At 55.0% G+C, this 21,169-nt stretch overlaps 1 protein-coding gene across 1 annotated transcript; it reads right to left on the bottom strand.

The window, feature by feature from the left end:
- Positions 1-7,724: 7,724 nt before the first annotated feature.
- GADD45B (growth arrest and DNA damage inducible beta) lies at positions 7,725-9,764 on the bottom strand. Its single transcript, XM_036314721.1, has 4 exons — positions 9,489-9,764; positions 9,301-9,402; positions 8,704-8,926; positions 7,725-8,446 (listed from the first exon to the last, which is right to left on the bottom strand). Exons 1-4 carry the CDS (start codon positions 9,530-9,532, stop codon positions 8,333-8,335), a joined length of 483 nt encoding a protein of 160 aa, XP_036170614.1. The 5' UTR covers positions 9,533-9,764; the 3' UTR covers positions 7,725-8,332.
- Between the last annotated feature and the right edge of the window lie 11,405 nt (positions 9,765-21,169).

Genomic DNA, 21,169 nt, shown 5'->3' with positions numbered 1-21,169 from the left:
CGAAGCGCTTCCGGGCATTATCTGGTTTCACGTCGCCACGTGGGAAGGCGATGAGACTTTCCCTTTTATGAATGGAGAAACTGAGTCACACTTGCCCCGCCACGCTAGCCAGTAAGCTGTCCGAGACCAGATTGAATCCGAAGCTCTGCAGCTGTCCCTCCCTGTGTGGCCTGAACTCTGCCCCTCCGCCCTGCTGCTATCGCAAAGGCATTTATGGCGCGCCTGCTGTGTACACTGCGGCGCAAACACCGCCCCACGCGAGCACGCCTGTGGTCGCAGGCTCGCACTTCAACGCGCACGGGACTGCGCACAGACCAGTGTGCCCGAGGGTCTTGGGCTGCCCCACAATACCCCTCGACCCACTCCACCCCTGCCTCAGAGCCTGGGAACCTCTGGCGCCCTGGAAGGGGGGGTGGGGTGGGAATGAGGAGGAATAACAATGAAGGGAAAGGACAGGGAGGGGCTGCGAGGAAACCCCCCTGCCCCTCCTCCAGATGGAGCTTCTGCAAGTGTCTGCAGTGGGTCTGCCGGCTCCAGGCCAGTCGTCCTTGGGGGAGGGGTGTCACCAGGGCTGTGTGTCACTCTGAGTCATCTGGGTCTCAGGAGGGAAATGCCGGTCACCATAGGCCCCTGGATATCTGCAAGGCTGTTGGTCACTGGGTGGGTGCCTACCTCACCACACGGGGGGCTGGGGGTACCTGTGTGCAGGTCTCTGAGGAGCCATCATTGCACAACTCCAGGGAGCAACACTGCCAGACTTCCCAGTCCCAGCAGATAAAGCCATGCTCACCATTGCCTCCCCGCTCACGCTGCCCAGCTTCCATAGGGCACCACTGGAACCCTGAGAGTCTAGCAGAGAGGCCACACCCTCTGCCTGGAACTTGGGGTCAGGAAAGAAAAGAGGAAGCAGGACTGAGGCACATGTCTGAGGCCCAGAGAGGGCACCCCGGGCAGAGGGGACCACAGAAGGGACCCTGGAGACAAGGCGGAGAGCTGGGCATTCACTGGTGGTGTTTTGCAGAGGGAAGGGAGAAGGTGAGAGCCAGAGTGGGACAGGGCCAGAGGTCTGCAGCTCCCTGCAGCTCCCTGCAGGTCCCTGCAGATCCCTGCAGCTCCATCTTACCTACGGAACGAGCCGAACCAAAACTGTGACGCTGAGCCCCTGGGTTGCCCATAAACCTGAGGTGGGAGGTGCCACCCCAGAGCCTGCCTGTGGCGGTTCCCAACACCCCACAGCTTTCCTGAGGCCATTCTCTGCCCGGACTCCCTCTGGGGAGGCGGGAAGGACCAGGAAGCGATGCCTCAGCAGAAGGGCTGGGTGAGAGTTGGTGGCCTGTGTCTCTGAGACGGTGGCCCTGGCTGTGTGTTTTTACTCACCAGCTATCGGGCCCTTGCTGTGCAGTAGGGCCCATGCCAGTGTTGGGAACAAGATCAAGAGAGGTGTCCGCTGGCATGTGTGCCTCAGGCGATCCAGCGTCTCCGTGTGTGCCTGACAGTACATGTTTGGGTATTTTTGGGGGGTGTTATGGGTTGAGTTGTGTCCCCTCAAAAGATATTGGAGTTCTCACCCCCAGGACATGTGCATGGGACCTTATTTGGAGGTGGTGTCTTTGCAGATGATCAAGTTAAGATGAGGCCATGAGGGACAGTGGGCCCTGATCCAACACGACAGACCAGTGTTCTTCTGAGAAGAGGACATTTAGACACACAGACTCACTGAGAGGGCAGACCAGGTGCAGACACATGAGAACACCCACAAGCCAAGGAACATCAGAAGCCACCAGAAGCAAGAGGGGCCTGGAAGGATCCTCCCTCACAGCCCGAGAAGAAACCAGTCCTGTGTCCAACTTCATCTCAGATCTGGGCTCCAGAACTGGGAGCCCATAAATTTCTGTCAGGGAAGCCCCCCAGTCTGTGCTTCTTTGTTACAGCTGCTCCAGGAAACTCATTCAATGGGCAAATGGGAGGGTGAGAACAATAGTGTGTGTGTGTGTGTGTGCCTGTTTGCAAGTCTGAGTACCTGACTGTCTGCATTGCACATGTGCAAGCACATGAGTGCCTGCATGCGTACAGGTGGCCATCATGCCCACTGCTTAGAATAAATAGTCCTCGGGCCACAAGATACATCTGCTGCCCCCCCAAAGAGATTAGGCCCCAGGGCCACCTTACGCCTCACGGAGACGCAGAGCCATGTTGCAGAATCAGCATCTGTGAGTTGAGGTTAAGTGGGAGGGGTCAGGGTAGAATCATGTGACCCTAGTTGGTCAGGAGTTCTGGGAAGCCAGGCTCACGCTGAGGACTCCAGGAATTCGAGTCCCAGCCACAGGTGCATGCGGACTACCACGACCCCATGTAGCAGCACAGATCCTCACGCTAGGTCTACTCACAGGCGCACAGTAGACAGGCAGACACGAGGTCCAGGTAGAAGGGATCATAAACAGTCGAATACCAACTCACATAATAATAGCTAACGCGCTGGAAGGCTCCCCACTGCTCTGAATACCTGACATATTTCACTGGTTTCAATGCTCACAACAGCCTTGAGAGATGGTCCCTCCCACTAGTCTCCCCATTGGACAGGTAAGAAGACTGAGTCCAAACAGGTGAGGCAACTTGCCCAAGGGCAGGTGGCTGGCCGCCTCCACAGGAACAGGTTCCAGCTCCTCTGTGCTGGGTTGTGTCACTGTATTTGGCCAGGACCTAGCCCTTGGCAGGCCAGTGTGTGTCCTTTACGGACAAAACAGTCTGTCCTGCAGAAGGAGGTCACTGATGGGTCAATTTAGTTGTACAGGATACAGGCCTCGGGCTTGAGTCTTTATGCCACAAACATTTATGACATGCCAACTGGATCCGGGGCCCTGCGCTCTGCCACGTGGGGCTAGGGGTGGACAGAACAGGCTCTCTCTCAGCCCTCTTGGAGTCTGCAGTCTAACCTAGACACAGACAAGAAGCCAACGATGACAGGACTAAATATGTCATTGCAAATGGGGGAGGTGCCAGGAAGAGGAGGTGGGCAGGCAGGAGACAGGCTCCAAGTGTCCTATCTGGAGGGCTTCCCTGAGGAGGGGACATCTGAGATGAGAGCAAAAAGGAGAGGAGGAGTTCCCCTGAGGAAAGGTGGTGGGAAGGGATGGGGGAAGGGTTCTAAGCAGAGAGATCAGCACATGCACAAGCCAGAGGTTCGAGGGCCAGGTGTGCAAGCAGTGTCTGGGTGCAGGGTGTGTGTGTGTGTGTGTGTGTGTGTGCTTGCTCACTATGAACTGTGTTCATGACTCAGAGTGCCTTCCTGTGTATCCTGTCTGGGGACCACAGATACAGGGACGTGATACAAGTCCAGACTGTGAGGGTGACAGGTACTACCACGTGGATGAACCCCCAAACATTATGTAAGTGAAGGAAGCCTTAGAGCATGTGATTCCATTGATAAGAAATGTCCGAAACAAGCAAATCCACAAAGACAGAAAGTGGAATTCCTGGCTGCCAGGGGCTGGGGGAGGGGGAGGGGGAGTGACTGCTCATGAGTTTTCCTTTTGGGGTGATGGAATGTTCTGGAACTAGACCGTGGTGATGAGTGTACAACTTTGTGTAGAGTTCTAACAATCACTGAATTACCCTTTGAAGGGGTGAATTTATGGTATGTGAACTATTTTATGGTATATATCTCAATTATAAATAAATATAAATAGATATAAAGTCCTAACTCTGCATCACAGAGTTAGGGGCTTGGTCCCTGACTGTCACCATCCGGCTGTGTGACCTTGTGCAAGTCGCTGCTCCTCTCTGAGCCCATGTCGATAATAACACTATTTTGTATGGTTGTTGTGAGGATGAAGAGATAACAGGGTGCAAGGGCTGGCCCAATGCCCCATCGGTGATTTTTATTTATTATTTTTTAAATCTTTATTTCTTGATTTTTTTTTAGAGAGAAATGAAGGGATGGAGGGAAGGAGGCACGGAGGGAAGAAGAGAGAGGGCAATTTGTTGTTCCACCTATTTATGCATTCATGGCTGATTCTTTTGTTAAATATATTTTTACTGATTTCAGAGAGGAAGGAAGAGGGAGAGAGAGACAGAAACATCCATGGTGAGAGAGAATCATGGATCGGTTGCCTTCCACAAGTCCCCCACTGGGGACCGAGCCCACAACCCAGGCATGCGCCCTTGACCAGAATCGAACCTGGGACCCTTCAGTTCGCAGGCCGACGCTCTATCCACTGAACCAAACCAGCTAGGGCCATGGTTGATTTTTGAATGTGCCCTGACTCTCATAATCTTGGCATATAGAGATAATGCTCTAACCAACTGAGCTACCTGGCCAAGACTCATCAGTGATTGTTTTTATTGCTCCTCCCAACATCACTGCCCTATTTGTCTGTCTCATCTTGGCCCCCATAAGAGCCTGGTCCCCAAGTCCAGGGGTGTGTTATAAGCTTCATGACATGTTCACAAGGCCATTCCCCCTTCTCCAGGCAGAGAGGGTTCAATGAAACAGTTGGAATCCTACAATCCCTGAGGCCTAATGTATTTACACATCAGTCACCATGCGTGTGATTCTGTGTCTATGCTGTATGTGTACACATGTAGACATATGCAGGAGAGAGGGGGTGGGTCTGTTGGACAGACATGGAAAGGCAGCTCAGAGAAGCTAAGCTGCTGGCCCCGGAGGGTGGGGGGGTGTGGTGGACTTGAGTAGGTACAGTGTGTACGGCGTTTGGGAAGCTGTGTGCATGGCTCCGGGGTGTGTGCCTGCCTGCATGCATGCGTGTCTTGGGTCCATGAGTGTAGGTGTGGACAGAGGCAGCATGGGTACCCCAAGGTGAGCATGCACTCTAGGCACCCCACCTGGGGAAGCGTGTCTGCATACACCCTCCTGGTGAGGTTGCCAAGTGTCTCCTGGGACCCAGAGAAGTCACCCACAGCGATGACTGAGCCTGGTGACCTGTGGCAATGTCTCCCTGGCCCATCAGGAACTCTGGTGTTGGGGGGAGGAAATGGGGATGGTGAGCCCTGCTCCCACCATCACCCCAGGGGCTGACTAGCCAGCTACCCACAGTGCAAGACCCCTAGCCTCCACTCTGGGCCTCAGTCTCCTCTTCTGGAAAAGGGGACAACAGCCCTATCCTCATGGGACTGTGGTCAAAGTTAAGAGGCTTTGTGGACAGGGAAGGCAGAACTTCTTCCTGCTATTAACTCAGTGATAGCGCAGGGGTCTCAGGGATCGCCTCCGCACCTACCCCCCCCACCCTGGAGCCTCCTCCCTCACACCAAAAGGTTGTGGGCGACTATGAGAGGCGACCAATCCGTGTTGCTCTCTCACATTGATGTTGCTCTCTTTCTCTCCCCTCCCTCCCTCTCTAAAAATTAATTAAAAACAACAAAATATGTCCTCCTGTGAGGATTTCTTTTTAAGGCTGAAATTAAAAAAAAAAGTCACGGCCCTCAGCGTTCACGCTGATGAAGGTGCACGGAGTTTGGGGTTCATGCTGATGAGGGTGCATGGAGTTTGGGGTCCCGGGAAGCGGCACCTCGCCCTGAGCCTTCACTTCTCCACCTGCAAGCCGAATATAAAGTTTCAATAAGATAGGGACAGGGCCAGCTGAGAGGTGTTGTAGCCTGGAGCAAAAGGAAAACTCAGCAATGCTGATCTTATCGAGATTTACAATTCTGTTTACCAGGGCATTCCCTCCTCTCTCTCTCTCTCTCTCTCTCTCTCTCTCTCTCTCTCTCTCTCTCTCTCTCTCTCTCGGTTTGCATTTCAGTTTATAAAATAGTGCTTTAAAATATTCTTTATCTTGCTGACTGAATTTTTGGACGTTGCTCTCCTCAATTCTGCACAAGGGCATGTCTCCCTGGCCTCACCCTGGTCTCCACTGGGCTGCTTCACGGGGTGGCTGTGAAAGTGGTAACAATGGCAAGTGGTTTTTTATTCTTTCTGTGTAGGAAGTACCGATCTAAGAAATATACATGTCATTGACCCTCCGCAACAATACCAGCAGGTAGCATTACTATCCCATTTTGCAGAGGGGACGCGGGGGCACGGGGAGATAAGGAACCTGTGGGCCACAGCGCTGTCCCGCACATGCCCTCTTAGGTCCTTGGGACCCAGAAGCCTGCAGTCTTTCTTGCTCCTACCGCACAGGGGACCTAGCGATGAGAGGGTCAGAGGTCACTCGGCCCTTCCGGATGGCCAGGGTCACGGTGGGGACAGAGTGGCCCAGGCCTGTGGGCAGAACCTGCAGGGATGTGCCTCCCTGGCAGGAGCTGACCTAACTCGGAGAGCCTGAGCTCCAGGCCACAGCCGGGCTGACCTTTGTCCATGCTAGCCCCTCCCGTGGGGCCCCACCTGGGGGGGTATCCTCCCCCTCCACTCCCCCCTCTCCAGCTCCTTCTCAGGGATCTCCTCCCCACCGACCCAACACACACCCTGGAGTACCCCTTCCTTCCACTGGGCGCTTGATCTGGTCTCCCCACTTGTCTCCCTCACCCCCTACAGGGATTTATGTCAGCCCCCTTTCAGCCCCTCTGTGTTCCCTCTGCCTCGCCCTCATACCCCTGTGCTCCCCCTACCCCCTATTCAGGGTTTGGGTCCCTCCTCTTAGACCCTCCCCTCCCCCCCCCACAGGTGTTCCTCTGCCCTCCTACCCCAGGTTCCCTACTCTCTCAGGGCTCCCTCCCCGTTTGGGCTCTCCCCTTCTCCCAACCCTCAAAGGGTTCCCACCCCCCCTTCCCTCCCCCTCCCCCTGGGACTTCCCCTCTTTCTTTTGCTCACACCCATCTTCCCCCTCGGGGCTCCCCCAGCCCCATGACTCCTGAGGGACCACTGGGGGTTTTCCTCACTGCCCACGTGGCTCAGTGGAAAGGTCTTGGCCTGCGGTCGGACTCCCCCACTCCATACCCCGTTCCCAGGCCAGGCCTGGGGCAGAGGGTGGCTAGGCTGCCCTGGCTGAGCCCACCCCCCTGACGGAGGCCACGCCCAGCTCCCAGCCCAGGGCCGGAGGAGGGGTAGTCATTGCTCGCAACTTAGAGAGAAAGCAGAGGTGGCCGCCCCTACAGTTTCGGTTTAGAGGCAAAATGCAGCAACATGCCAAGCCTGGCTGGGCCAGGAACAAGACTTCCTGGAGTATTTTTCTGCTTGTTGATTTTAGTTTGGGGGAAAGGTTTTTTGTGTTTTTGTTTTTTTCTTTAGTGCAGTGAAGAGGCCCATCCCAGTAGGGAGAGAACCCGGGGAGGGGGCACCCTGGGGGGCCACCAGAGGAACTCTTGCTGCAGGGTCCAGACTCCCTGAGGCAGTCTTGCTGTAGGTCACAGGGGCCCCCATGACCTCTCTGGACCTTGGGCTCCGCTGGTGGCTGTGCAGGGGCGGGGGGCTTGCTACAGCCCCTCCCCATTGCATCTGAATGCGCCCAGAGCTTGGGGTTGGCTCCAGCACAGCCTGTACCAGCAGTGGCACGGCGGCCAGGTTTCGTAATAAACCGGTCTTTTAATTGCTACAGGGCAGGAGGAGGGAGAATTAAAAAAAAAAAAAGAGGCAAAGATTTGTAGGACTTGGGTGGCGCCTGGTGCAGAGAGAAGAGGCACTGTTTTGAGAAGGAGCGTGGAGCTGCTAGCAGGGACTTAAGTAACATTTCCTGGTGAGCTTGCAGAGGGGGCTGGGGGCGGGGCGGCAGCACAAGGGGAGTGGGAGTCCTGGGAACTCTCCGAGGCAGCACAAACACAAGCACCCAGAAGCTTTAGGCATTTATTACAAGGCCATCCTCACAGAAGTAAAATAGATGTATCTGTAAGCTTCCCGTCTCTCTCAGTGGTTCAAGTCACAGTGCAAGTAACAAAATAGATTGTCTGTTCAGTTTGCAAACTGGGAGTTCATGGGTACAGAGTAACATCTGCCCCGGTTCCCAAGTCCCAAAGTCTAGTTCTGGCCAGGGCTGCAGACCCTTGTCCACCAAGGCCCGTTTGCGTGTGCAGATGTCAGCTCCAGCCTCTAGAAGGGCGGGGGGCGCCATCAGTCTCACCCCGCCTTCCACTGTGGAGTCCACGTCCTCCCCGCTGCAGCTTCTGCTCCGTCAGAGGCCTGAGCTGCAGCGTCCCCTCTCCTGCCGGCCTGAGCTCCCCTGAGCTCCCCTCTTCTCCGCTCGCAGGCTGTTCCAGGCTCCCGGCCCTGGGGGTAGCTGTGCACGCCCCTCTCCTTGTCTCCAGTCTCCAATGATTCTGCCCCCCCGATGGTCTCACAGGTTAGTTTGTTTTGGGGGGTTGTTCTGGGCGGAGGAGGGGTCTAATATTTATTTTGTTTTTTTTGGCAGCAACTTGACAGGTTCTGATGCTGGGCGGAGCCTCAGCGCTCCTGGAGGGAAATGTAGGGGACCCACTGGTTGTTCCCCCGGCTCTCTTCGCAATAACTGGCTACCTCCACCAGGCTGTGGCTCTTCCAGGCATCTGTGTGAGGGTTCTGTGGGAGGCGGGGAAAAAAGGGGGTTCAGTGGGAGTCCGAGGAGTGTGCAGGGAGCCTCCCTCTCCCAGGGCCCCTGTGGGGAAAACAGGCTGGCTCAAAATAGCTCTGGGGGTGATGAGGCCGCTGGGGCTGCCCACGGGACATGCCTAGCGTGGCTGAGCACTGAGCTGGTGCAAGCCCAGCCAGCTCAACTTTGTTGACAAACACGGGCCCAGGTACTGGGGGGCGGGGCAGACGCAGGATGGCCAGCTCACCGTGACCAGGAGGCAGTGCAGGTCCCGGGCCTCCGTGGTGTCCTGGGTCTCCGCTGGCTCGCCCAGCAGCTGCGCCAGACGTTGCATACCGGACACCCGGACAATGTTGATGTCGTTGTCACAGCAAAAGGACTGAATGAGTGTGAAGTGGATCTGCAGGGCAATGTCATCCTCCTCCTCCTCGTCAATGGCCAGCAGGCACAGGACCACGCAGTCAGGGTCCCTGAGGGGCCAAAGGAAGGGGTCGGGTCAGCGGGGGGCCTGGGGAGGGCTGCGGTGCACAGGGGAGTTTGCATAAACAAAGAGAAACCGCAGGTCTGCAGGGGGGCAGCGTGTGCATGCAGCTGGAGGGGGGCGGGGGACGCAGGAGAAGGTAAAGTAGGAGCATAATGGGGGGGACGCTTGCAAATGATGCAGCGTCAGGATACTGCAGCTCCCCCACACACACACACACACACAAACAGAGAGGTTCTCCATCCATAGTGGGGACACTTGGGGAAGTCCCAGCCCCGAGCAAGAGAGGGGTGCAGCAGAGAGCGTGCAGAGCGCAGGAGGGATCTCCACCCGCACCCAGCTGGGGACCGGGGTCTGACTCACACATTCATCAGCTTGGCCGACTCGTACACCCCCACGGTAAGGCGATCCTGGCGCTGCGCGGCGACCAGCAGCTCCTCCACCGCGGCGCTCACCGTCTGCATCCTGGGGCGGAGGAGAGGGGGGTCAGCGCCCGGCCGCTCACCGGGCGCTCGGTCCCCGCCCTGCCCAGCCCACTTCAGTCTACTTACTTCTGCGCCGCGTTGTCGCACGCCACCAGCTCTTCCAGAGTCATGTTGCAGTTATAATCCACAGTGAAAAATAGCCCACGCCAGTTCCGAGGGAGGAAATGCAAACTCCGAGGCCGGAGAGCCCAAAACCTTCCTACGGAGCCCGAGTGTTCGGAAGACAGCGAAATCTGCCCCACAAAAGACTGGGGGAAAACTGCGAAGTCTCAGCAGGAATAATCCAGGGTTTGGCGAAACCAGGGCTCGGGTCCTCCGCGTCAGCGATCTGCTCCCGCCGCGCCCGGCGGCGCCTTTTAAAGCCTTTGCCGCCGTCCGCCCCACCCACTGGGGAATCCACGAAAGGCGATTGGCTGGCGGTGGAGAATGGGCGGGGCGCCCGTGGGGGGGTTGCCCCACGTGGGGCCAGGAGGAGGGCGCCTGGGGAGCGTGAGTGCCAGAAAAGCGAAAAAAAAAAAAAAAAAAGCAGAAGTTTTTTCTCCAGATTTCCCGGCAGCCGCGCCGCGTTTCGGGGCGCGCGCGGGATTTCCAGCGCGCGAGGCGGCCCGGACTTTCGGGGGGGCCTGGAATCCCCTCCCAGTCCCCGGAGAGTCCCGGGCCCGCGGTTTTCCCAGGTTGGGGGCTTGCAAGAGGAGGGGTCCGGCTTGCAGCCGGATCCCTCCCGGAGGTGGTGGTGGTGCTTTCCCCCAGTCTGAGACCCTTAGACACTGAGCGATTTAACTTCTCTGGGCCTCTGTGCACCTACCTGTCTAATGGGCAGGCAACGCCAGCCTCCTTGGGTTGGAGGAGGCGTTTTAAAAAAGGGGGGGGGGGAGGTACACATTAAGCGCTTAATAAACTGTGGTGGTCGCGGGAGGTCGCCTCGGAGTCCCCAATGTTGGGGGCTGCGAAAGGAGGTCTGTTTCCCACCTGTCCTATGAGAATGCACACCGGCTTCATCCGGTTGCAGGAAGCATGACGTAAAATAAGGGGTACACAATAAGCCTTAAATAAATGTCACTTGGTGGTCGCAGGAGGTCGCCTCGAGGTCCCCAGAAGCAGGGACTGCAAAGTCCGAGGCGCCTTAGGGGCGAGCCCGGGCTCCCTCGCCCCACCCGCAGAGATTTTCAGGGTAGGAAGCGCGTGGGAGGCGCAGGTGGTCGGGTCTGGGTGCGCTGCGCGCCCCCTGCCGGCGTCTCGCGTTCCATCATTTGACAGCACTTGGACACCTGGCCTTCGCAGACATCAAGGTCGGAGAGAAAGCCTGGGGGAAATGGTCCGGGCTTGCGCCTCACGCTGTCACCTAGGGTTCCCTTGCAATGATAGTCGCCACCGACTATCATTTCCTCCGTCCAGGGTGAGCACTGCTATGTATTTAGTGCGTAGTGTACCGGGCTCCCTGTATCGTAGTTCATTAAATCTCAAGGACCCAGGAAGCAGGGGCTACACGTATCTGCACGATGCAAAAGGGGAAACTGAGGCCGCCTCTCCCTCAAGCCACTGGCTACTTGTTCTCGTAGCCACACGAGTGCGCCAGGAACGGCTGCACGCGGGGACGGCTGCCAGCTTCACAGTCTCCCCAGGAAGGCAGTTCACGAGCCAGGCGGGCAGGCCTGCGGGGGACTGTCTCCCACGGCCCATCGGGGGCTCCCGGGTGACTCACAGCTGTGTCCCCTCCCCCGCCAGCCTGGGGTCTGGACTCAGCCCCAACGCTCGGTTCCCCAGGCTCCCCCGCCCAGCCCGGGGCCGGATCGATGCATCACGCCGCCTCCGCACCGCCCACCTTGGAGTCGCTAAAGGTCCCGGGCGCTGAGAGGCGTGGTGGCGCCACCTGGTGGCCGATTTGGGTCTCTGCGTCTGGAGCGAAGGGATAGACCGGCGGGGGCGGAGTGAAGAGGGCTGGGTGACAGCTGCAATATTTTATATACACAACATTTTACACATGCAACATGTACTTAATAATATCAGAATGCAATATACTTTAAAAATCAACATTTATGCAAAAAATCCATGATGAACAAAATATCAAGATTTTTAAAATGTACCTGGAGGAGGGCCAGGACTTAGGGGGAGGCCAGGGAGGTGAGCTGTGCAGGTGCAGGACCAGATCCTGTTTATTTACAATTTAAAACATTGTTTTGTTTATCATGGATTTTTGTGTTGATTTTGATTTAACTAATTCATGAAAATACCTTAATGATTGAGTTTTTTGGTGCCACTTTAAATTTTGCTCCTGAGGCCAGTGCCTCACTCACCTTACCCTAGGTTCAGCCCTAAGATGTCCCTGTCTGCCTCAAGGAGAGGTGACACATGTACCCGGTGGAGGAGACCCACAACCCCCTCTTTGGAGAATGTGTGAAGCAGGGACTTCTCCAGTGAGAAAAAACAGGTATACCATACCCACCTTGCCAATGAGAATCTGTAAGTGTAATTACTCTTTTTATTAATGTTGCATTGTATTGAAGACACTAATGTGAACAAACATTTGTTTTTTATTTATTTGCTTATTTTTAGAACAAACATTTATGGCGTACTTAACATGCTAAGCATTGCATAAGCAGTTTCTACTTCAATGGCCCTGGGAGCACTGGGGTGACTGTTCCAGGTTTGCCAAGGAAGAAACAGAGACTCAGGAAGACAGTTATTGGTTCCGGCGGGGCGGGGGAGAGGGGGCTGAGAGCTGAAGTTCTCTGAAGATATCCCCAAGATGGGGAGGGTTTTGGATAGGATGTTTGGAGTCTAGAGGGAGAGGGCTGGCTGGGGGGATGTGGGTCAGGGAGGTCAGACTGGGGGGAGACAAAGCAAAGTGAGCCTGAAGGATGAGTATTTGTTTTCCTGTCAGAGGGCACAGCCCAGACAAAGGCTTAGCTTCTGGAGAAAGACTGTTGTGACTGATGCAAAGGAAGGACCTGGACACATAGTCTTTGAGGCCCTGCTTCGCCCCCCTTGGCTGAGGAGCATTCAAATTTTAGGTGAAAAACTTAAGGAGGCTGCAAAAAATTCAGTATCAAGGTAGTCTTTTTTTCTCACTGTTTAAAATTAAGATTTAATTCGCATACCATATCATTCACCCTTTTAGAATGTTCAGTGGGGATTTTGGATAGTCACAAGGTTATGCAACTTCTCCAGAATACGATTATATATATTATTGAGAGCAGAGGGAGAAGAGAAAGGGAAGAATGGGAAGAGAGAGAGAGAGAGAGAGAGAGAGATGTGAGAGGCGCATCCACTGATTGCCTCTCAAATGTGCTCCAACGGGGGCTGGGGACTGAACCTGCGACCTAGGTACATGCCCTTGACCGGGAATCAACCCCGAGACCCTTTGGTGCTCGGGCCACTCAGCCACACTGGCCAAGGCCAGAATATTAAAATTTTAAAATACCAAGTCCTGATGGTGTGGCTCTGTTGGTTGGGTATCACCTTATGCACCTAAAAGTTGCTGGTTCTCTTCCCGGTGAGGGCATATGCCCAGTTTGTGGGCTCGATCCCAGGTGGGAGGCATGCAGGAGGCAGCGGACCATGTTCCACTCTCACTTTAATGTTTCTCTCTCTCTCCCTTCCTCTCTCTCTAAAAATCAGTTTAAAATCTTTTTTAAAAATTATAATCCAGGACGATCACTACCAGCACCACACCAAGCCATATTAGAGCTGAGACCAAAAGGAAAAGTCAGTATGATCGATCCTGTCTCAATTTAATATTTTGAGCATGTCTCCAGCATGAAAATTTTATTTTGCATGTGTTTTTTCTTAGTTGCACTAAAGTATGATTTTTAAAAAATTATGACTGAGTTTTCGCCTCACACTAGTAACAGCCCTGCTTCTTGGGACCCTGTTTTTAAACCCCAGCCTCCAAAAGCAAACGTGGGGGGGGAGCGTGTTCCCAGTGGACAAAGGGGAAATCAAGTCTCCAGAAGGTTTGGGAGTTGATCTGCCCAGAAGGGTGGATCCTGGGATCCCTCCCAGCGGGGCAGGTGGAATTGGGGAGGATTATGGGTCAGGTCCGGGCAGGGACATTTGAGAGACGTGAGTGCAGAGCTAAGGCCCTTTTCATTGGAGGAGGTGACATGGACCTACTGTGTGTATGTCTCCTCCAAATTCATGTACTGAAGCCCTATCCCCACTGGGCTAGTAGGAGGTGGGGCATCTGGGAGGTGATTAGGGTTGGATGAGGTCATGAGGGTGGGTACCTGGGATGGAGTTGGTGTCCTTATAAGGAGAGGAAGAGCGATGAGACTCTCTCTCCACCATGTAAGGACGCAGTGAGAAGGTGGCCGTCTACAGACCAGGAAGTAACCCTCACCAGGAAATGACCCCGCTGGCGGCTGGATTGTAGACTTCCAGGCTCCGGAACTTTGAGAAATAAATGTCTGTTGTTTAAGCTGCCCAATCTCTGGCATTTTGTTACGGCCGCCTGAGCAGGCTAAGATAGGAGAGGTGTGAGGGGCTGGGGTAGGTAGCATGAGGGTAGACAGAGCCCCCCAAAACAGTACACAGGAGGGATGGGGTGACCAGGGATCCCTCTGACTGCCTGGGTTTGCATTGCAACTTCCAACCTCTCTCCTGACCAGCAGTGTGAGCGTGAGCATGTCTTTTCCCCACCCTCACCCCCACGCCCCAGTTTCCCCTCTGCACGCGGAGATCACAGCATCCTCTAGGCTTTTCCTGACACGTAATGAGTCCATTCTGGTCCATACTTAGAAGACACTGGCCCATGCATAGGAGCCGCCCACTAAATGGGGGCCCTTGGCTAACTTCAGACATGAACTGAAGGTCTGCTGGGGAGGGATTCAGCCCGAGGGCCGGTCCACAGCTACTGCGGTGATGGGGTGGGCTTCTCTAAGGAGGTGGCCTTTGAGCTGAGACCTGAGTGACACGAAGAAGGCTTGGGAGGCTGTAAAGGACAGTCTTCAGGCATTGCACCTGCAAGGGCCCTGAGGGGTGACAGGAGCCCCAGGAGTCCCAGGTGGCTGGAGGGGAGCGTGGGAGCATGAGGTGGGGAAGGTGGGCCTGGGCAGCTGTGGGAAGGGGCCTGGATTTTGGATTTGACTCTGGATGTGCCAGGAAGGCATTGTTTGAAGCAAGGGCATAGCAAGCTTCTGACATCATGGCTTTTTTCTTTTTCTCAGAGATGAACAAGACATGATTCCTGTCCCCAGGGAGAGGCTTCCTGGTGGAGGTGAGTCATTCTTTGAACTTTGAGATGTTGGTAAGCCAGGTAGGCTGGGGGGGGGGGGGGGGGGGGAGACACCTTACCAGGTGTGGGAGATGCAGGAGCAAAGATGAGGAGGCTAGGAGGCCAGGCCTGATGCGGGCAGGGGAGGGGCACTCCACTGTGAGGTCAAGCTCACCTGGTTCAAATCCCACCTCCATCACTCACAAGCTGTGTGTCCTTGAATGGGTGACTTAACCTCTCTGAAACCCCTTTTCATGGGAAAACCTGTTTGTCGGGATGATGAAAAAAACATAGCCTAGACTGGGCTTGGCACAGAGAAAGTGCTCTGTACACCTTCCCTATTGTAGTTACCTTGAAAGTCACCTAAAGCCAGGCCCCGTCTGGTGGTGGTGGTGGTGGGGAGGTCCCCCCTGCTGGTTCTCCCTGGGGCTTCCCTGGGCCACCTGCCATACCTCTCTCTCTCTCTCTCTCCCTCCCTCCCTCTCTCTCTCTCTCTCTGTCTCTCCTCTCTCTCTCTCTCTCTCTATCTCTCTCTCTCAGCGTTTCGTACCCTCTTTTTTCTTCTTAGCACTGAACAAGGTGAGAAGGTGGCCATCTGCAAACCAGGAAGTAACCCTCACCAGGAACTCCGTTAACATACTATGTATTTTACTTATTCATCATACTTATTATCTGTGCCCTCACTGGAATGTCAGCTCCATCAGGGCAAGAGTTCTGGCCTGTTTTGCTCAGCATGGTATCCCTGGTATATAATAGGGGACATACTATATATGTGTGCTGGTTGAATGACCGAGTGAATCCCCAACGTCACTCTGAGGGGCTCCACATTATGTTAAAAGGATACATTTTAAAAATATATTTTTTAATTGATTTCAGAGAGGAAGGGAGAGGGAGAGAGAGATAGAAACATCAATGATAAGAGGGAATCATTGATCGGCTGCCTCCTGCGTGCCCCCTACTGGGAATCGAGCCTGCAACCTGGGCCTGTGCTCTGACCAGGAATCAAACTGTGATCTCCTGGTTCATAGATCAATCAATGCTCAATCACTGAGCTACACCAGTCTGGGCAAAAGGTACATTTTTTTTTTTTTAAGGGAAAAAACATGATACAATGTACATGTGCCAAAGAGTGTATTTAACTAATGAGGAAACCAGAGAGATGTCACCACCCATTCAAAGAACTCAGAGAACCACACATTCCTAGGCAATCAGGATACAAAAATGAATTTGCTTAGTAGATGCACATTGATAGAAGGAGATCCCCGATTTGTTGATCGATCGATTGATTTTGGAGAGAGAGGAGGCGGGGAGGGACATCGATTTGTTATTCCACTTACTGATGCATTCTTTGGTTGCTTCTTGTATGCGCCCTGACCGGAGACAGGGCCCGCAGCCTGGGGTGCCGTCAGGGCCCGCAGCCTGGGGTGCCGTCAGGGCCCGCAACCTGGGGGTGCCGGGACGACCATTCCAAACAGCGAGCCACCTGGCCAGAGCCTGGTCCTCAGTTTTGTCAGATATTTTCTGTTTGTGGGGACACGGAGTTCAGCCGATTACATGGTCGGAGGGCACAGTTCCAGTAAGAGTGCCCTTGCTTCAGACACCAGCGGCAGGCTCCGGGGTCCCCACTTTCCTTCCAGTTATACCACATTGGAGCACCCTAAATGACATAGCCAGTTTGGGCGCTTTTCTTGGTGGTGGTGGTGGTGTTTATTGATCTTTTTTTTTTTTTTAATAGAGAGAGAGAGGAAGGGAGAGGGAGAAAGATTTGTTTTTCCACTCCTTTATCCATTATTCATTGGTTGAATCTTAAATATATTTTTATTGATTTCAGAGAGGAAGGGAGGGGGAGAGAGAGACAGAAACTTCAATGATGAGAATCATTGATTGGCTGCCTTATACACGTTCCACACTGCATGGGGTGGAGCCCAGGCATGTGCCCTGACTGGGAATCAAACCATGACCTCCTGGTTCACAGGTTGACACTCAACCACTGAGCCACACCAGCTGGACGAGGATATGTTTGTTTTTAAATTGATTTTAAAGAGAAAAAACATTGATGTGGGAGAGAAAAATCAATGGGTTATCTCCCTTACACCCCAACCTGGACTGGGCCCTGGCTGGGAATCGAACCCGAAACCTTCTGTATGGGTTGAGGCACCAGGCCAGGGCCATTGGTTGATTCTTGTATGTCCCCTGACAGGGGACCAATCCCCAAACCTTGGCATATCGGGATGACGCTCTCTCTACCCAACTGAGCTACCAGGCAGGTTTTGAATTTTATAAAAACGGCCGGATCCTGTAGGTATTCTTCTGCACTTGGCCTTTTTTGCACCGTCTCATGTTGGGGAGCTTATCTTGTGGGTTGGTGTTGCTGGGTTGCATTCATTTTCACTGCTCTGTAATATTCCACTGTGTGAGTCTACACAATGGTGTCAGTCTGTACTAAGCAATGGATATTTGGGTTGTTTTCAGTTTTTTCCCTATTAAAACAAACAGTGAGGGTTTCAAGCCCAGACCAGATCCTCTCTTAGGTGATGAGACAGCCCCTGGCCAGCAGCCAGCAGGGGCCTGAGGCTCTCGGCCCAAAAGCCTGCGGGACCCAAACCCTCCAATAACCCTGCCCCAACTGGTGCTTGAGTGGAATCTTGTGAATCCTAGAGCCAGATAACTAGCTAAACGCCACCCAGGTTCCCGATCCACGGAGACTGAGGTAAATTGCTTTCAGCCACTATATTTTGGAGCTACAGTGGGGCCTTGACTTAAGAGTGTCCCGACTAACGAGTGTTTTGAGATACCAGCTGTCTCTCCATGGATTTTTTGCAGAGTTGACAGAGTAATTTGAGTTAATGAGCTCCTTAATGAGCTTGTCTGGGAACGAATTAAACTCGTAAGTCAAGGCCCCACTGTATTTGTTACAGGGCAATAGATAACTGATGCATTAATGTTATATTACATGTATTTCCCCTTCTATAGTATCTGCTTCTGCTGCTTTTTTTTTGTTTTGTTTGGAGTGAGCATTTATTTGCACAATTACAACATGCAGACAAAACCCAGAAGAGGGGAGCGGGCCTGGCATTTGCACCCCAGTGCAGCGGTTGGTCACACCACCAGCACAAAGGGAGACACATGAAGGGGCTACGATCTGCGATGATCTGACAGCGGTGGCAGAGGTGAGGGTGCAGGTGGTGCAGCTGCTACCTGTCCTCGTCCGAAGACTCGCTCTCAAACGTGTAGACCATGAAGCAAGTGTCGGGTCTCACAACCTGAGAGTAAAATAAATTAGCTGAAAGACTGTGACCCCCTGACCCTCCCCTCGCCCCCCCGGGATCTGCAGGGGTGGGTGGGACGTGAGGAGCACCCGGAGGCCCTGGCCCAGGTCACTGCAGCCGTTAAGGGGGGACCCTGAACTCTGGCTGCTGCGGCCTCCGCGCTGCGCAGGCTGATGTGCGGCAGGTGCGACCGCGTGAAGGCGGCGCTGGGCTCATTGCCCTCCTTCTCTCCCGGGAAACAGTGGCTGTTGAGGACCCGCTGCAGGGAGGACTGGCCGCTGGGTCGAAACCAGGAAAACCTCCGCTGACGCTTTAACATCACGGAGAGCGCTCATTCATGGCCGGTCCACGTGCCTAGGACCTGACTGAGCCTCGGCGGCCCCTCCCCCGAAGGCTTCCTCCCCACGTGCTCCTGCCTTCTCTCCGAGTCCTTTCACAGGCCGCCTTCTCCAGGAGGCCCACCCTGTTTACACCTGCAGCCCCTCCCGTCCGGCGGGCGTGGCGTGGCGGTTGAGTGTCCACCTACGAACCAAAGGTCACGGGTTGATCCCGGTCAGGGCACATGCCGGGGTTGCAGGCTGGATCCCTACTGTGGGGCGTGCAGGAGGCAGCCCATCAATGATTCTCACTCGTCATTGATGTTTCTCTCTCTCTCTCTCTCTCCCTCGCTGAAATCAATACATATATATATTTATTTAAAACGCTGCCCCCTACCCCACAGGCCGCCAAGCCCTCTTCACCACACTTACTGTCTTCCCAGACCAGGTCTCCCTCCTCTGCCCGTCAGCGCCCCATCAGCGCCCCGAGAGCAGGGCCTTTGTTTTGGACTCGGGGGCAGTCCCGGTGCCAGGAGAGGATCCATATTTACCGATTCCATGATTCCGTTTACTTACGGGAACAAAAACCGTTCCCATAAGTTCCAGCACCACCCACCTCCAAAACCTCAGTGGGATCACCAGGTTCCGGCCCGAGTTCCCAAACCCTGACCCTGGGGTCCGGGCTGGCCTCTTGCTGCGGAATCCGGTTCGGGAATCCTCGCCTCGGGCTCTGGAGTGGGAGTGGTCCAGGCCCCCAGGCCCAGGGTGCAGAGCTCGGGGTCCCCAGACTCGGGCTTCGCCATCCGTCCCCCCCCCCGCCACTTCCCTCCAGTCCGGGCCCGTCATTCAGGCTCAGGACTCAGGCTCGCAGTCGCGCCGGGAGCCGGCGGCCGCCCCATCCCTGAGATTTTGAAAAATCTGGCGCCGGCCCCCGGGTGGAGCGGGAGGGCGGGCGGCGCCGGGCGGGGCTGGGGGGCGGGGAGACCCGGGCGGCCGCGGGCCGGGCGCTCTGGGCTCCGGATCCTTGCCCACCCCCGCACCCCCACCCCCACCCCCAGAGCAGACCGCAGTCGGCCCGTGGCTTCCCAGCTCCCGGGGGTCCCGGGGCCCCAGATTCGAATCCGGACCCCGCCAACCCTGCTGGGGTCCCGGGACTGGTTCCCCCCCCCAAATAAAAATAAATCCCTGTGTGCCTCAGTTTCCCGTCTTGGAAAAGGGCCCGAAGACCCCGCGGCGTGTCGTGCCTGGGGAGCCCGCGGGGTGGACGGGCCAACTCGGCCGGGGCCCAGATCTCTGGGAAGGGGGCGATCACGGCGCATCTGTCGCCGCCCCGCCCGCTTAGCGCCAAAATTTGAAAATTGCCAACGCCTCCCAAACTGTGCACAGGAGCGGGAGCTTGGGCCCCACCCACGGGAAGCGCGGGGCTTTCTGGGACTTGGAGTCCAGCTCCCGGGTGGGGGCGTGGGGGTCTCGCCAAGTGGGGCGCTGAGAGATCGGGACCGGGAGTAGGGGCCAGACTCCCTGGGACAGAGGGCAGACAGGCCAGGCCAGCCCGCGCAGCCAGCATGGGCATGGCAAGTGCCAGGCGGGGCCAGCGCCACGGGCAGCGGTGGGACCCGCAGAGCCCTGAGTGGCAGGTGAGTGGGCATCAGGTCCTGAGGTGGCCCCGGGACTTCAATGGGGAGTGGTTTGCAGCTCAGTCTGGGGGGCGGGTAGGAAAGGTGACTCCATGCCACCCCAAACCTCAATCATACTCTCCCCTTGACCCTGCCTCCTGTAGTGTCACTCACTTATTCATATTTTTATTTAAATCCCAACTGTCATAACTATTTTATATTTCTACCGGTAGGAGAAAAAAACAGTGGGCCCACAGACACAAGGTAACTTTTCAGAAAGCAGCACAGTCACAGTCTAGCCAGGGATTCACTCGTGCCTGTCTGGGTTCTAAGGCTGGGCCCTCTTTCAGGTGTTCAAGACAGGTGCGTACTCTTCCCTGGTGGGTTGGCCGGGGTCCCTGAGGAAGGCTGGACCAATGCCCCAGGTGCATGTGTGGGAAGGAGGGGTTCTGGCAGAAGGAACACCTGGCAAGTTCCAGAGCAACAAAAGGGAAGTACTTTTTAAAAAATATATTTTTTTAATTGATTTCAGAGAGGAAAGGAGAGGGAGAGAGATAGAAATATCAATGATGAGAGAGACTCATCGATCAGCTGCCTCCTGCACACCCCACACTGGGGATCGAGCCCGCAACCCGGGCATGTGCCCTGACTGGGAATCAAACCGTGACCTCCTGGTTGATAAGTCGATGCTCAACCACTGAGCCATGCCAGCTGGGCAGGAAGTACTTCTTTCACTGGGGGGCAATTTGCCCCCCAGGTGACATGGGGCAATGTCTGGAGACATTTTTGGTTGCCCCGACTGGAGGTGGTGGTGCTGCTAGTGACATCAGGTAGTGGGGGGAGAGGGGGAGCAAGATGTTGCTCCACATCCTCGAAGGAACAGAATGGCCCTCCACCACAGCGAGGGGTGGGGCCAAATTCCACAGTGCCCAGACCCTACTTTATCAATTTGCCTCTCTGGACTGTTTATATAAGTGCAATCATATAGTATTCGGCCTTTGGATCTAGTTTCTTTCACTGAACATGTTTTTTCTTTTTTAAAGATTTTTATTGATTTCAGAGAGGAAGGGAGAGGGGAAAGAGAGATAGAAACATCAATGATGAGAGTGAACCATGGATGGCTGCCCCCTGCACGCCCCCCACCGGGGGCCGAGCCCGCAATCCTGGGCATGTGCCCTTGACCGGAATCGAACCCAGGACCCCTCAGTCCACAGGCTGACACTTCATCCACTGAGCCAAACCAGGTAGGGCTGAACATGTTTTTTCTTAATTAAACATAATAACAGTTTCAGGTGTACAACCGAATGACTCAATATTTGTATATATTGGGAAA

The sequence above is a fragment of the Myotis myotis genome, unplaced genomic scaffold (genome assembly GCF_014108235.1).
Source record: "Myotis myotis isolate mMyoMyo1 unplaced genomic scaffold, mMyoMyo1.p scaffold_m19_p_6, whole genome shotgun sequence".
NCBI lineage: Eukaryota > Metazoa > Chordata > Mammalia > Chiroptera > Vespertilionidae > Myotis > Myotis myotis.
This window is presented reverse-complemented; position numbering and strand designations above follow the sequence as displayed.